Below are 16378 nucleotides of genomic sequence, written 5' to 3'. Positions count from 1 at the left end.
GTGCCACATACTGTAGCATTTATAGCCTGAATTAGCTTGACTGTTTTAAATTAGCTATTGTTCAAATAGATAAAAACTCAAAAACTCAAAAAATGCATTTTAAATCAGTGAAAAGTGCCAATCATTAATGGCTCCTCTGTAAAAGCAGTTTTAACTTGAGTTTAAAATAATCCTATTCATCATCCATTTTCTGTGGGTTTGGAGTTACTGAAATGATCAAACTTAATAGTTTCTTAAGAAGATGGCAGTGGTGGGATCTTATGAGTTTCCTATCTGAAGTTTTTAATTGCACAATGATAATCATCTCAAAATGTTTGGTTGTTGTGGAGGCTGCTTGGAGCTTTCATGTGAAAAGATCAAGCAGTTTTCAAGTTTTCAGCATTAAATGGTAAACAGTCTCTAATGAGTCCAAATGTAAGTTTCTCAAATGGATGGAAATGTAACAGAAGACGTAAGAAGATTCTGACTTTAGAAATCTGTTCAACACATTGTCCACTAACCTTGATCTAGCCCAGAGACTCGATCCATTATGGCAACATTTGTTTCCTCTGAAGTGGAAAAACTGCATCTACAGAGTGTGGATGTGAAAATCATACCATATGCTGTGTTTATGTTTCAGATGTTTAAGGAGGCATCTCAGGCTTTTTGCTCGTAGAATAAACTAAGTAGGGGGAGCATTACAATATCCCGAAATATCCTGGAATGTAAGAGACATTGGCCGAGAAGACACGAGAGGTCATGAAAGTTGACACGGACATGGTCACATTCCTCAGTTGAAAGCATCTCTGCTGGGTCCTCCCCAAAAAATGTGACTCCTCTGTCCTCCAACAGACTTCATCATGTCAGAAAGCTTCAATGAGAAGGTCATGTTGCTGTCTCTCCAGTCGAATCAAATTAATCCTTGTGCATGTGTGTTGTTATTTCTGTCACTCAACCAGCTGCTCCAGCTTTGAGCCAGTTTAATAAAGTTTGGGGGGAAAAGTTTCTTTTCAGAGGCAAAAAAAAAAAACGGAGCTCTTCAGATGTCTAACTGGCTGCTTTGCTGCTTCAGAGCCACCGTCCTGCTGCTTTCTGTTATCATACAGGCACAGATTAGACCTCCCGCCACTTTGCTACCGAGGCATTTTTCTATTTGTGCAACTCCCTCTATTTCTACATCACACAAGAGCACACACTGCGGATGGTGTGAATGCAGGGGAGCATTTTTGGATTTGAGTTCATCTGCAAATGGAGTTTGGCTGATGGAAAAATGACTTAATGAACAAAAATAGAATACACAGGGGACCGAAGAAATAATAGACAGAACTTAAACACATAAATACCTCATGGAAAAGGACTTCAGAGAGGCCAAATCATCTGTGCACAAACAGACAAACTACATGTATAGAGGAGTCCCAAGATAAGACTTAGTCAACTGGACAGAAATCTGAAGTAGTCAGGAGGTTGATCAATGCTGCTAACAACCATGCAAACCAAAAGTTTATGTTCTTTTCATTGAGTATTTTTGTTCTGTTTCTCTATACAGTGATGCGGGTGGGACACCTTACGCCTTCTTGTTTCTACAGTTGAATGTTTGAGCTTCACTGTGCAGAATGACGTGCATGAAGAGTTCATTCATCTGCTAAGAGTGGAAAGTTTCTCTGTGCTCACTGGAAATCTGATTTTAAGGGGCGGGCCTGACGAGCACGATTTGAGATATCACAACTAGGTTTGAATCCAATCCTGGTCTGGTATTCAATTTACATAAGTATGATTGGAAATTTGAGCCCTGACAATAGATTTTTCAGTGCAGGAGGAGACATCTGGTGTCCTGCAGTGCAACTTCTGAGATGAAATAGATTATATATGTTTATTTCAGGAGATGCCATTTTAAGGATTCTAACTTTATTTTGTAGAAAAACAGTATGAGGCACATATTATTGTTTCAAGCACAGTATCTTTGTTTGTCTTTTGTCTTTTGATTTGAGGGGATCTTTGAGGGGATCTTTAAGTAAAATTTGAATGCATAATTTATACTTATAATGGAGTAGGATTCTTAAAATTGTAGTATTACTGCTTTTAATTAAGTAAAATATTGTCCTACCGTCTTTATAACTATTTGTCTTATAAATAAAAAATGCAAATGGACCACATGAATGTTAATAGTGTATGGGTCATAACTTATGACCCATACACTATTAACATTCGGACGCAGAGGGAACAACCTCAACCGTCGCCTGTCTGTTCTGGATGGTCAGCTTCACGGTGATCCTCATCCTAATAGTGCATAATACACTATTAACTCACTATTCATGTGGTCCATTTGCATTTTTTATTTGACTGGTTTTCATTTAGCTCTAAATTTAATAGCTTATTTGTCCATCTCCCTGTTTTCAGTATGACACTTTAGACAGTGCAGTGAAAGCAAAAATGCAAAGAAAAAAAAAACAATGTTGAGATCAAATCTTTGCCTAATTTGGAAAACTACTGAACGACAAAAAAGTTTTTTTTTCAGTTTGCTGGGGGTCCTCCTTATATCCCTGGAGGCTCTGGCCTGGATCTAGCACTAACTGTAATCCTGCATGAGGATCTGAGAGGCAGCGGTTCAACGTCGCCACCATGTGGTGAAACGTGAGACTTCCAAAGCGTCTCCAACACTCATTTTTCGGGCATCCTTGCCTCTAAAAAACAAGAACTGCAGACTTCAACACAGAAAACTACTAATATTAAAACACTGATTTAGAGCGTCATCGATAAGACCACCAATCAATCGGTCTCACAGCCGCTGCCATTCATGAGCTGTGATGTGAATGAGGACGGGTTTTCTCCTCCATCTCACATCATCACCACCATCATCATCACCAGTGCGGGTCACGTGGTGCGTCGGGGAGCGGGCGGTGGGTGTGTCTAATCGCGTGTGGTTTCATTCATAACTACAGTTCTCATTTGAAGCCCGAATTAAAGTATGCAGACGGGGCAGGCAGCCTGCGGACCGCTTCTCACGGAGTCTACAGCTGGGTGAGTCCGATCTTTTCATCAGCCAGCGGACCCGCGGGCGTGCTCACAGTGTTTAATGTGGCACTATTTCATTATGTAAGTTGCGGGATTTGTGACACAGCCAGCTCTGGAGCATCACAGCAGCATTTGATTTAGTGAGAGATGCTCGGACCGCACGGGAAAGGCTCCAGTGTGTGTGTGTGTGTGTGTGTGTGTGTGTGTGTGTGTGTGTGTGTGTGTGACCGGTCGTGATTGATTTATCATTGCCCGCAGGCTGAGAGCACAAGACACAGAGATGTGGGACAGCCCTGACCGGCGAGTTTTCGGAGCAGAGAGGAAGATGATGCTCCCGCTGCTGATGCTGAGGCTGCTGCTGCTGCTGCTACTGAGCGCCGCCGGCTGCAGCGGCTCGCTGTAGGGAAGCTGCTCCAACACCGCCCGTATAGACCGTAAGATAGCCTGCTGCACATCTGGAGAGCATCAGCATCCAGTCACGCGTCAGGATGATAGATGCAGTCAATCCCCTCCCTCCATCCTCCCCTTCATATAGCTGACGGTGTTTAGGAGGGTTTGAACACCGTCAGCATCATTACAGCACACTGATGGAATGAACTAGAAAGTGTGTGTCTGTCCTGATGTATAGCCCGCGGTTAAAACCAGATGATGATGACAGGATGTAACATGTCATTAGACCCTAGAAACTAACACACACACGCACACACGCACACGCACACGCACACACACACACACACACACACACACACACACACACACATGGATTTTTTTTCTCTGCCAGTCGGGGTCAGTGTTCAGTTTTTCTCTGGTTACTGTCAGTATTTACTGGCAATCAAAGGATGGAGCTAAGAAGTCATTATAGCTCAGCATTGCCAGGATACATTTTTTTTGTAAGTAAAAAAAAAAAAGTGACGTGCAACAATAACAACAACAATAACAGTAATACTAAATCAAAGGATATATTGTATAATAATTATAATGATCTTGATAATATAACAAACAAAAAATTAAATTTAAAATCATCATAGCCTAGTCAGTAGATTCAAGGGTAGAAAGATTTTCTTATTCCACACTATCTGATTCTATAACACATACTCATGTAGTGTGTACTTGCAGATAAGCTCTTTTAAAAATGCTCTAGGGCTGAAACGCATCCGTGTCCTTCTGCTGCTGTGCATTATTAAACGTGCTATACTTATTTGGGAGTGCTGACAACTTCATTTGCCATTTTTGCACTTTTTGGGTGGACACCCATCATACTCTGCAGACATTTAAGTCAAACATAGCTATATATTGTGAAAGCTATTGTGCACGACATATCCAAACTCAAGACTCGTACTGCTGTCTTGTGCATCATTTTATTCATATTTCAACAAAAAGCAGCTTGCTGTAACTTTGGAAACTTTAGGCCCTCCACTATTTAATGCTTTGTGGGTTTGTAGTGTTTGTAATTACTGACACACACATTGCAGTGTGTCTTCATTTTGATTGTCTTACTTGCTGCTTCATTGTTGTAGCACTGATGCAGCGAAGGCGTTTGATTGAAAGAATGAGTAGATCTTCATTTTCTACTGCTGAACAGCTTTATTTCTTGTCATGAATAGTAAAATTGATTTTAAAGGGCTTCTGATTTAAAATCTTGTTTAAAAAAATGTAAGACTTCAAGGAAGGACTTTTTTTGAGGACTTTCAATGTTGCCCAAGTTCAAGACATTTCATGCTTCTGAAAAGCAGCTTTATACAATCTTAACTGTTTGTTATTCAGTCAGCAAAGAGACAGATGTGCTCAGCCGTTCTATCTTTAGGGAGACCTTGACAGTGTCTAAAGAAAAATCAGGCAGAATCTTGTTCTGGCAGCGACTTTCTGAAATCACAGTATTTTGCTTTGAATGAAACTGAGCATGAACCTGTATCACTGGAGATCATGAACCAGAGCGAGCATTGAATGTATGAAGCTGTTCATGTGTGTGTGTTCAGATCTTCACTGTTTTTACATTTTGAAAAAGCGTTCTCTTTCTGGTTACCTTGAGCTGTTTCTATGAGTGAGATATTACATAAAATATGACTCTCACACGATGTGGGAATGTGCGGCAGTGTTACCAGCCTGTGTGAGGAACGCAATACTGATGTTACACAAGCTGTGCTCGGTGTAAATAATTATGTGCTGTCAGCTCTTCTGTCTTTTTCTGTCTCTTAAAGCGCTTCTCGATCTGTCTCTGTCTCACTTGGACACACACACACACACATACACACACACACACACACACAGAGAGAGAGAAAACGTCATTTTACAGAGATGAGACCACAGGCGAGAGATGAAAATAAGAGTGGAGGACCTTTGGTTATTGTACCATTAATAGTCCGTCTTCAGAGGATGTCAGACAGTGTATCTATAAACATATTTGTACTCAAACCAGAACCAGGATGTTAAAGGGGCATTACACTTATTTTATACGGTACGCTCACTCAGCCTTTGAATGATTCCTGTGGCTCTGCAGGAAGCTTTGCTACCGAAAAACAATAACCACAGTGATGTCATTAGGGTTATCATGGTTTAGGATACAAGACTTTAAATGTTTAACAGAAAGCCTGCATTACAAACTGGAACATGGAGTTTGATAGACGTGGGCATTTACCAGGCAGGGAGGGTCTGACGAAAGATACAATTTAGCTGCATTAAAGAAGCCTGACCCAGATTAGGTACTAAAAATCAGAATATATTGGCTGCACGGGTGCAGTACTAAATTGCTGGAGTACCTCCAGAAATACTCCAAACTTCAAACATGACCTCAGTCCTCTTAAATATTTGACTAATCACAAAAAACTATGTAAATCTGAATATTTTTCAGATTATATCATTTGATGTCACCACATGACCTTAATAGTTTAAAAAAATTCTCCACATTCCCAGGAAGATCATTCTGACGTCTCTTATTTTTATTTTTTATGACTAAAAAATTAAAATATAATGCCTTAAAAGAACGTCAGAATAATCTTTAAAAACATTGTGTGTAATTTGCCTAGAAATCTTATTCCTTGTGTTGTTAAAATACCCCAATGCATGACATCTACAGCCCTAAGAATATAACGGCTATAACAAATGATATTCACAGATATTACAGCTGATCACAATAAATCCTAATATTCCAACCAAATGTTAGTTTAGCAGCACTGACAGGCAGATTGGCTTGCTGCCACTTCAAAGAGAATTAAAGGCTTACAGTACATACAGCCTACTTACATACAATTGGTTACTCAAGTCTTATTTCTGCATAACATTTTCCCATCAGAGGGAGCAGCGTACATGAAGGCTCATTTCCTCTCACTCAGTACGCACAATAACAGAAACTATTATTGTCTCAAAAGAAAATGGCAGGTCTGTCTGACGTTCTTCACTCTTGTCATCCTCTGCAGGGTTCACCCACGCTGACCTGGACCATGAGCAATGATTTGCCTGTTCTGACAACTCTGACTGAGAACTCCACTGTGAGTACCGCTGCGTCCACCCCTCCCTCTCTGTCCAACACCATCAACACATACCACTCACACCTTCAGATCCATCTGTAGTCTGTTGTATGATGACTTCACCTTTGAAAATAAACAAGAGCAGGTTGAGGTCCAGGTTTTTGGATATCAAATAGAAAACAAAAAAGACAAAGTGGGCAGTGTGGGTGACACCACTGTGTTCCAGTCACATGAATTGTATCTCAGGTGCAGCAGTAGTGGAGGGCAGCCTGGTCTGTTTCCAAAGCAGATTTGACTCAAAAACAGGACTGAGTGTGCTGCTGGCTTTGTGTGCCATGTAGTCTCTGGAGGACGGGGTGGAGGGGATATCTGAGATCTGAGCCAGCAGTGGTGATTACCGGACAGTTAAAGCTGTCCCTGTGTGGACAGAGAGCTGACTGTTGTTTGCCTCTACAGTGTGTGTTACAAACATGGCCTGAAGACTGGCACGAGGCTCCGCTGCTGCCGCTGATTGATTATGTTGCTCTTCATGTTTGGCTGAGCTTGTAAAAACAGCAGATTTCATTAAGCTACAGACAAACTCTCTCTCAGAGTGTGTGTGTGTGTGTGTGTGTGTGTGTGTGTGTGTGTGACAGACTGTTAATTTTATCAAGTTCTGGCCTGAAGCTGGTTTGGGGTTGAATGGAAATGGAGGAGAGTTTTCTTGTGTGCACATAACCTACATTCTTTTCTTTTTCTGAAAGCTTTTTCTAATCAGACAGATTGATGTTTTGTCTTGTGGGAACAGAAAACCAACTATTTTTGCTCTTTCGCACACCAACACACCTCCGCCTCTGCTATCTTTTTGTCTTGCTCCATCCTCAACTGCATGTCTGTATGTTCAGTCAGCAGCAGGCTTTTGGTTTTAAGACTTATTTAATAGTGACCATCATCTAAAAGGTTCAACTATAGTTTGTGAGGAGCTTCCCATTCCTCTTGCCATTATCACTCAACGCACGTTTCCCTCAAAGCCATGTGCATCCACCTTTCATATTTTCATTCATTACGCTAAATGTTGCAATGGATGAATATTCCATATTTGAGGGTGAAATGCACCCAATTATTTCCACTTTCTTTTTAACTGTGACATCAGAAAAGAGCCAGGAAAGTCTGGTGTGGGGATTGCTCATGTGCGTCTGCATCCTCCTACTCCTCCTACTCCTCCTCTTCATCCTCCTCCTCCTCCTCCTCATCTGATTTCCATTTTTAGCCTGCGGAGGCCTCATTTCCCCCTCATTGAGAAGAGCTGGGAAATTGAATTAAGGGTCTCGCTGACGTTTCGATTAGCATCCCCATGCTCACTCAGCCAAAACTGAGAGTATTGACTGAGAGGGTAGAGAGGAGAACAGTTGTGTTGTCTCTCTCTCTCTGTATGTTTGTTCATGAGCAGGCGGGATGTATATGAATTTGTCCGTTGATAAAAATCATTGTGATCAGGAGGCAGGGACTTAAAATGGTCTTTCAGTGTTAATTCCACTTTTTATTAAATATTACAGCACCTTAGCTGCCAGCGTAATGCGACAAAGACATTCCTCATTGCTCCGAAGCTCAAAGGGAGAAGAATTAATTTCTGTCCCAGCAGGACTAACGCAGATATGTAAGCATCTGTGTTATTGTCCCATTAAAGGAATGAGTTATGAGCTCCAATACAGTCACATACTGTCATACAAGCAATGGGAATCAAATTAATGTTGCGCAACACAAACAATGACAGAGTACAGTGAGTAGCAGGGTTTGTCTCCTGTGAGTTTTGGCTGATACTTTGTGACACATTCGATATTTTCCATCAGTATCAAATGTCATTCTTGTCAGTGAGGAAAAGCTGTGCTCTATTTTTATCTCTTAAGTTAATATATGGCCTCATTTCAGTATATCTTTTATTAAAAACTATTAGAGAGGAAGTAGTCTAGGATTATGAAAACTGATTGGTGTTTGTACTGTATGTGTGTGTGTGGATGTTGAGGTTTTATGGCTTAGTGAGGTGAGAGAAGGGAGTATTTTTATTTCTTCTTTCTTGGAGAGAAGTACATCTTTAATGACCCCGTGCAGCATTCAACAAACAATGACTGCAAAAAAAGTAAAGAAATTCATTTTATCATTACAAGTTTATCATACATAAATGTCTTCATATATAAAAACTTTGTCTTTATATCTATGACTATGGTTAGGCTGCTATGCACTGTGCACTTTATATTTGCACCGCACTGCCATCCTTTTTAATCTATGTCTGTGATTAGGTTGGCATGAAATGACTGAGGTCAGTACGAGGAGTGGGACTGTTTTGCTCTTTTTTCTTGTTGCCTTTTACTGGTGTACTTTTTATGATTATTGGGTATGGAAGAAATTATATGTATTTGCATGGACTGTACTATATTTTGAGCTGCACTGCACCAAATTTCAATTAAGATGTTAAAATGGCAACAAAGTATTGAATTAAAGTATACAAGGCCACAGGTTAATGCTGACTTCACTACTAGAGTACCAAAAACATCCTGAGAAAGAATCATGAATAAAACTAATAATATCTGATATTTATTTAATATCTGATTATTATTACTGATGCATAGATTTGTAAGCAGCATTTTGATGTTATATCTAACGCACCACATTTTATGAGTTGATTGTATGTAAAATCTCTAAGGACAGGTTAAAATATCCCTTTTAATGTGCTTATAATGCAATTGATGGAGCACAAAATCCACAGTCCTCGTTTTGAGAAAAAAAATTGAAAGTTTATCTGATGATAATATGAGGCTTCAGCTGTCTCATCTAGTTAAATAAACTCATTATCTTCCTCAATTATAGTCTTCTTATGTAAAAAAAATTGTATCCTGGTGAACAGGGGTTTCCTGTTTAGCTGCAGTGTAAAAGGGAATTTGGCACAAAAAAATAACTTTGAAAGATATATACATGATTTGATTAATTCAGACAGCTGAAGCTTCATATTAGCTTCAAATAAACTTTTAAATACATTTTTGCACTGTAGGAGGGCTATCACTTTTGTCCCCCATCACTTACATAGAAAGTGCATTATGAAGGGATCTTCTTATGGTCACTATGAACAAGAGGAATGATTAAAGAGGAGAAAAAAGTGTCATTAGGACAGACTTATACATTTGTGAACCCACCCTTAAACTGCAGCAAGTAGCAACTATAGCATCAAATTAATGTGGTGGAATAAATGTAGTGAGTATACAGCTGCATAAAGTGTAAATACTCAAGTAAAATACCTCCAAATTGTAGTCAAGGCACAGTATACTTGCTGCAGGGTCCTAACCTCTGTTCTTGGTTGCAACCTGTCAGGATGTGCCTGTGTCGGCGGGCCAGGTGGAGAACTATGTGCTGCTATTGGTGCTGCTGAGTGTTTTCGCCGGGGGGACGCTGGTCCTGCTCTCCCTGCTGCTGCTCTTCTGTCACCGCTGCTGCATGGGTGGACGACGCTACTCCAGGTACACACAGAAAGTGACACACTGTGTGCGACTGGCAGGTCAAGTTCATCTGCAAACACCCGGGGATTACAGGAGCTGGCGTGATTTTGACAGTAGTGGATTAAAGCTGTAATGAATATGAAATTGAAAGCTGTGATAAGTGTGACGAGGCATTTTTGTTTCTGTGAACGAGCATAAAGAGTAAAACGAATTTCCTCCTTTCAGAGCGAGTGATGACCCTGAAAAGACAAACACCACTTACGCTGAAGATTCTCAGCCCACCCAAGGTCAGAGCTGTGTTTTCTTTTAAGGTCATATATTCTGGCCCAGTGTTTTCGCTAACTCCATCATTTCTCTCCCTATTTGTCCTTGTCCTCTTTGTCATTTAGAGATCACCATTCGTCTGGATGAATCAGATGCTCTTTCAGCTTCGAGCTGTCACGATGGAGAGTCGGAGCGATTCGTCTCCACTGGGTTTACTGGCCGCAGAGTCTCCTTCAATGAATCTGCACTTTATGAACAGGAGAAGACGACGCAAGACAAAGGACGCAGGTACAGTTCAACTGAGCTGAGGTGAATTTTTGTGCCTGTGTGTCGAATTAGATTTGATGAGTCGTCCTCCTCTCCTCTTCTTCAGGTACACTCTCACTGAGGGAGACTTTCACCACCTGAAAAAGGCTCGGCTGACCCACCTCCACCTGCCTCCGGCCCCATGTGACCTGAAGATCCTCACCATCATGGAGTGTGACTCAACAGAGAGCAGCACCGTAAACATCAGCGAGACTCGAGCTCCCAAACTGCCTCCCAGCATCTACCTGGTGACTTGATTCTGGGTGTGATTTATCTCTCATATCTGATTCAATCAGTTGTTTATTTTCTCTAACCTACGCTGTTTTCTCCCTCCAGCCCACTGAGAGAAGAGTCCCTGACTGGATGGGACAGAGTCTCAGTGGAGGTCTGCCAGGAGACCCACACCACTCCATCATCCTGGACCAGGACCCCATACAGCCCCCATCAGCCTTGAAAACACAGCGCACACGCTCTCAGACAGTAAATTTCACCTGTTTTTATTTGACTTTGCATCTTTTAAAATGTAAAAATGTTTGACCCCATCATACAGTTTAGTATAATGTACACAGTATAGTATACTGTATGCTGTATCTCAAAAGCTGTACAGTACAGTACAGTACAGTACAATCTAGTATACTCAGTATACAGTACTGAGTATACTGTATACTGAGTCACATTTAAAGCTTGGTAAGCCTGCATTCATGCATTTTAGCCAGAAACACGTTTGCACGGACAGCTTCTTCAGTGCAGATTGATTCATTTGTTTCACACATAAACAGAGCTGTGAAAAGCAGCTGCCACCGGCTCAAACCTACTGATGCTCTCTGACATCAGTCATCACTGCAACTGAGTGACAATATGACAAACTGCTGTCCCCTGAGGGCTTTGCCTCTGCCCGTCACGATTCATCTCAGATCCTCTGCCTCAACCGCTCCTTAATGTCTCATCACCTCTCTCCTTCCTCCTCTCCCTTCATCTCTCCTGTCAGATGGAGGCTATCGGGGACAGGGCAGAGGCTGAGAGTGAACAGGGAATGAGAGGAGAGTTGACTCAAGCTCCAGGCCAGACTTCAGTTCTACATTTCTTCTCTAAACTGCGGCGCCATGCGAGTCTGGAGGGGGCCGGGCCTTACTTCAGGAGGTGGAAGTTCGACAGCAGCCACCGGGCTGCCAGTCTAGATGCCAAAGGTTCGTACATCTGTGTTGAGATTGAATTTAAAAAACCTGCAAGGAAAATGGTATTAAACCAGTTATGTATGATTTTCTTGCACCAGGATCCCCCAAGAGAAGGCCCTTCCAGAGACAGAGAGCAGCAAGTGAAACAACTGAACACACTGAAGACGACTCTTCTCCTCTGAAAGATGACATTGAGTCTTTCCCACACACTCCCATCCAAACCAGTCTCCAGTCCCTGTCTGCAGAGTCTCTGTCTCACCCAGCCAATGCATCGACTTCCTCAGTCTTCCTCAGCAGGTACATCCCTTCCCATAATCTTAAGGCTTGCACTGAAGTTTTTAAACTATTATTGATTAACAAACTGTTTCTTCTGTTCAGGCTACAGCTGGAGGTCATGGTGGAGGTAGGTACCAGGAAAGAGGAAACTGGTTTTCCAACAGATGATTGTCACGTCCGAAGACAAGAGGAAGCCATGCGCAATGGATCAGTAGATAGTAGAGTAGAGAAAGAAACAACGTTAGGTGCAGTCCAAAGGACAGAAGGAGTCGCAGGAGTCGGGCTTGAATCTCTAGAAGATGACTTGTTTGGGCCACAACGAGAAGCTGACATTCAGGAAAGGTTCGAAGACATGTTAACAAAAAATACAGACACAAAGACAGATGTGACATCAGATGTGAGGAAAAAGAGTGAGACAGAGGTAGATGAAGGAGATGAGGTAGTGTTGGGAGCTGAGGCCAGACGAAGGACGGATTCAGGTTCTTCTCTTTCCTTCATGATCCGCCAGGAGAGCTTGGAGGCCCCTCCCTCCCTTTACAGAGACATTTGGAGCTTGCGGGCCTCTCTGGAGCAATATGCCTCCTCAGACCAGAGCAGTACGGACCGGGAGTCCATCCGCAGTGATGCAGACAGTGGGTCGTCCACAGGGGGTGCAGGAGCACGCTCTGGCCTCGACAGCTACTTGTCCCAAGACCTAGATGATGAGCCTGAAGGTGAAGGGGATGGAGAGGTGTTGGAGGGAGGCATTAGAGGAGCGTCAGGAGGGGACAGTGAAATGGGAAGTGGAGTTGGAGGAGAAGGTGAGGCGGGAAACCGGAAACTACTTCAGATGGACAGTGGCTACGCCTCCATTGAAGCACCATCCAGAGCACCTGAGGAGATGCGCCTTTTCGGGACTCCTGGAGCCCCTCGAGGGAAGACAGCGTCTGAGAGGAGGATGTTCTTCACCAGCTCGGGAAGGAAAGGTTCAGTGTGTGAGAGCATCGACACCCGGCTGTTTCAGGAGGAGCTGGAGGATGAGATGGCAGACAGCACAGACAAAGGAGACAAACTAAAGGAGAGACCTCAAACTGGCAGCCAGTCGCTCACCCTCCAAGAACCATATCAACTCATGAAATCCCTTCATCCTCAGAAACCTCCAGAATCACAATCACCGCTAATGTCACCGCTGATTAAGCCAGTCCCTCAGCCCTCTAGTCCTCACCGACCTCGCCTCCGCCGCCGTGACTACAGCATCGACGAGAAGACGGATGCTCTTTTCAACGAGTTCCTCCGTCATGATCCACGGTTCGACCAGCAGGACTCGCCGCTGCGCTCCAGGCACCGATCCAGAGTTCACCTCCGGAAGCAGTGGCAGAGAAACAAGCAATACAGTGACCCAGGGTCAGGCGCAGGGGGAAGGTACTCCCCATCTTTGGAGAGGCAGCGGTTTACGCCACTGCGGAGAGGTGACAGCGCCGGGTACCCACTGGACACCAGATATCACAGCACACTCTCACGCATAGCAAGTGCTGCTGATGAAGAAGCCAGCGAAATTGCGGCTTGTGAGGAAGCAGCCAAAGAAAACGCAGAGAACAAAGACCCATCAGGTGAAGGAGTTACTGGGGGAGCCTCCGATAATACAGCCAACACAACCTCTGAAGGCACCAACACGACAAAGAATGGTGCAGAGTTGGACTGTGAGGCCGATGGTTGCCAAGTTTCTACAAATATAGACACAAAAAGCACAAGCAGCCAGTCGCCAACCACTGTGACTGCACAGCCGAGCCACATGGATCCAAAAGTGAACAACAGAAACAACAACAGTAGTCAAGCTATCCTATCAGAGGTTTCCCTGCAGGCAGAGAGCAGCCTGACAGACAAAGTGATGGCGTCAGTGGAAGAAAGGCTTTACGGCGGCCTGCGGAGTGCAGAGAAGCTCAGCCAGGGAGGAAAGGAGCATGTGCTTACCGTGTCTCACACAGCCTCACCTGGCTTCAGTCCCTCATAACTTGATAATCACGCCATCTCCTGCATCAACTTTATTTCACATCCATCATGTCGTCTATAGACCTCGGATTTACAGATTTGAACTAAATGGTGTATAGCACTTTAAATGTCATGTGCTAGACACTTGATCAATCTTCAGATTAATGAAATAGTCCGACACATCATCACACAGACATATTCTAAAGGACAGCAGTACCTTATTGATGGCCAGTCTCTTCCAGCATTTCCATATAGACCTTAATTTCCACTGTGACGCAATGTGCTGTGCCATGTGATGCCCCTTTTTATCTTCTACAACTCAAATGCATTCATTACATAGCTTTGAAAATATAGAGCCATACTTTGGTTCCATCTTTAGAGAAATCTAAATATTTTCAGACATAACTGTGAATTTTGAGCATGCTAATGTATGTCTAAACAATGTGTATGTGAATACTGTACAGTTTTAACTCTTAAAACAAAAAGCACTTTGATGGGAAGAAGATATTGATGGAGTTTCTGTCACCCATTTCTCTCATTTAAATTCATATCCTCCTCAAGTGTCCTTCTTGTCTCCATCACCATGAGGGTAAATGTCTCTCAGAGCTGTTGAGTCTGCATACCATGTCAAAAAACAAAAATAGAATTCTTCAGTGCTTGCAGCCCCCTCTCATTAACACCATATCAGCAGATTGGGCTCGTCATAAAAGTGAAAACAGATGGGATGCTCAAACTATACAGCAACACTGTGGTTGAAAATAAGAGCATCAATCATTTTTATATTCACATTTCATCTATTTTTATAGGATTTTTGTAAAATCATCTGTTCCCTGTTTTCTTAATTATGGAGGTGGAGTCTGGGAGCTCTGTGGGCTCGAGCTGAGAGTTGTGTCACCTCTAGGGAGACAGATATTTAAAGTGACTGACACAGGAGCCCCTCAGGCTTTTACAGAGATGGTCCAGTCACAGAGTTAAGTGGAATACAATGAGGCTGTATTAACAATTACACGATAAGGCAGGTGACATTTGATATGAGTCTTAATGTTAAATAGCATAAACAGACCAAAAACTAATGAATTGATCTGTTAAGAACTACCTGTATGATCCTTCATTACCAGGAACACAGCTACTTCAGTTTATTTTGAACGAATCCCCAAAACACATTCCTGCTGTCATAAATACTCACTAATGCATCAAATGTGTAGTCATCCACATCTTAAAATAGTCCTCCACATTTTACTCCAGTTTGAGAAATTTTTGCTAAAAACCACAGTGCTTATTATTATTATTTAGCCTTTAAAAATGATAATACATTTACATAATCGTGTGTTCAATAGGAATCAAATGGCCTGAAAGTCAAAAACTACCAAGAGATGGACTAACATTGGTTTTTGGTAATTGGTTTTGTTGAAATTTAAAAAAAGAACACAGAATATGTTCAATAATATTCTGCATAGTTTACATGTCAAGGATGCAACAATTATTCTGCTGATATTCTGTTCACACTCAATTTGAGAATTTCCCTTTTCTGTCAAATCAGTTCCAAGATATTTATGATGTAAAACAGAGAGAAGCAGCAAATCCTCACTGGGGAAGCTCCAACTAAAGAACGATCCGATTAACTGAAATTATTTTTCCATCATCAAGTCAGTTGAAGATTAATTTTTTGGTGACTGACTAATTAATTAAACTACTAATCATTGTAGCTCTAATCTAGAGCTCATTTCGGTGTCATTTAATCTGACAGAGTGAACAGATTTCATTACAATTTATATCTTCCAGTATGAATGGATGTCATATCTAACTCATTTTACAGAAATGTTAAACTTCATCTCTCTCAACATGAGCATTGCTGCATGTTATGTCGTCACCTGGGAAACTGTGACGGTAGGTGTGGTGTGCCTACGCCCTGCAGAACAGCTTGTCCTTTTTCCCTTTCACACAGACCTGGGTTTGAGCAGTGTGTGTATAACAGTGTGTGTATATCTTATGAAACTCATGTCTTTGTCCATGTTCATGGTGAACCATCTGCTTTATAGTGAGATGAGTCATGCACCTTGTGGGACCAACTGAGGCACATATTCATTTTTGGTCTTAACATTTTTCTGAATAAAAAGAGTGGAAAAATATAGTGGCTCCCTCTGATTGATAATTTTATATGATGTGAATCATGTGAGCTGATGTATGTCTCTAAACTGTCAAAACAGCAAAATCTTCACCCTGAGAACAGAAATGTCAGAAATATGTCTCCCCTCACATACTAATCATACTTCATCACCTTCACCTTGCTGCTCCTTGTACGTCTTCTTGAATGGAGAACCTCTCTGTCGACCTTGCTGACGTAGGAAGCTCTGCACTCTCCCTCCCTCAGTAGTGACTCACCTGCTCCCCTGATCTATTCCCAGCGAGGGGCTGATGATGGGTCTGGCTGCGTAAGATGGGGGCGGGGCTACCGCTTATGTGATCG

The 16378-nt window shown here is 42.3% G+C and overlaps 1 protein-coding gene across 1 annotated transcript; it reads left to right on the top strand.

Moving 5' to 3' along the window:
* The first annotated feature begins 3271 nt into the window (after positions 1 to 3271).
* LOC128369621 (voltage-dependent calcium channel beta subunit-associated regulatory protein) lies at positions 3272 to 13933 on the top strand. Its single transcript, XM_053330698.1, has 11 exons — positions 3272 to 3390; positions 5085 to 5139; positions 6405 to 6476; positions 9798 to 9943; positions 10148 to 10209; positions 10312 to 10474; positions 10560 to 10740; positions 10829 to 10972; positions 11481 to 11679; positions 11766 to 11964; positions 12046 to 13933. Exons 1-11 carry the CDS (start codon positions 3272 to 3274, stop codon positions 13931 to 13933), a joined length of 3228 nt encoding a protein of 1075 aa, XP_053186673.1.
* Positions 13934 to 16378: the final 2445 nt, after the last annotated feature.

Source organism: Scomber japonicus, chromosome 12 (assembly GCF_027409825.1).
Source record: "Scomber japonicus isolate fScoJap1 chromosome 12, fScoJap1.pri, whole genome shotgun sequence".
Lineage (NCBI taxonomy): Eukaryota > Metazoa > Chordata > Actinopteri > Scombriformes > Scombridae > Scomber > Scomber japonicus.
This window is presented reverse-complemented; position numbering and strand designations above follow the sequence as displayed.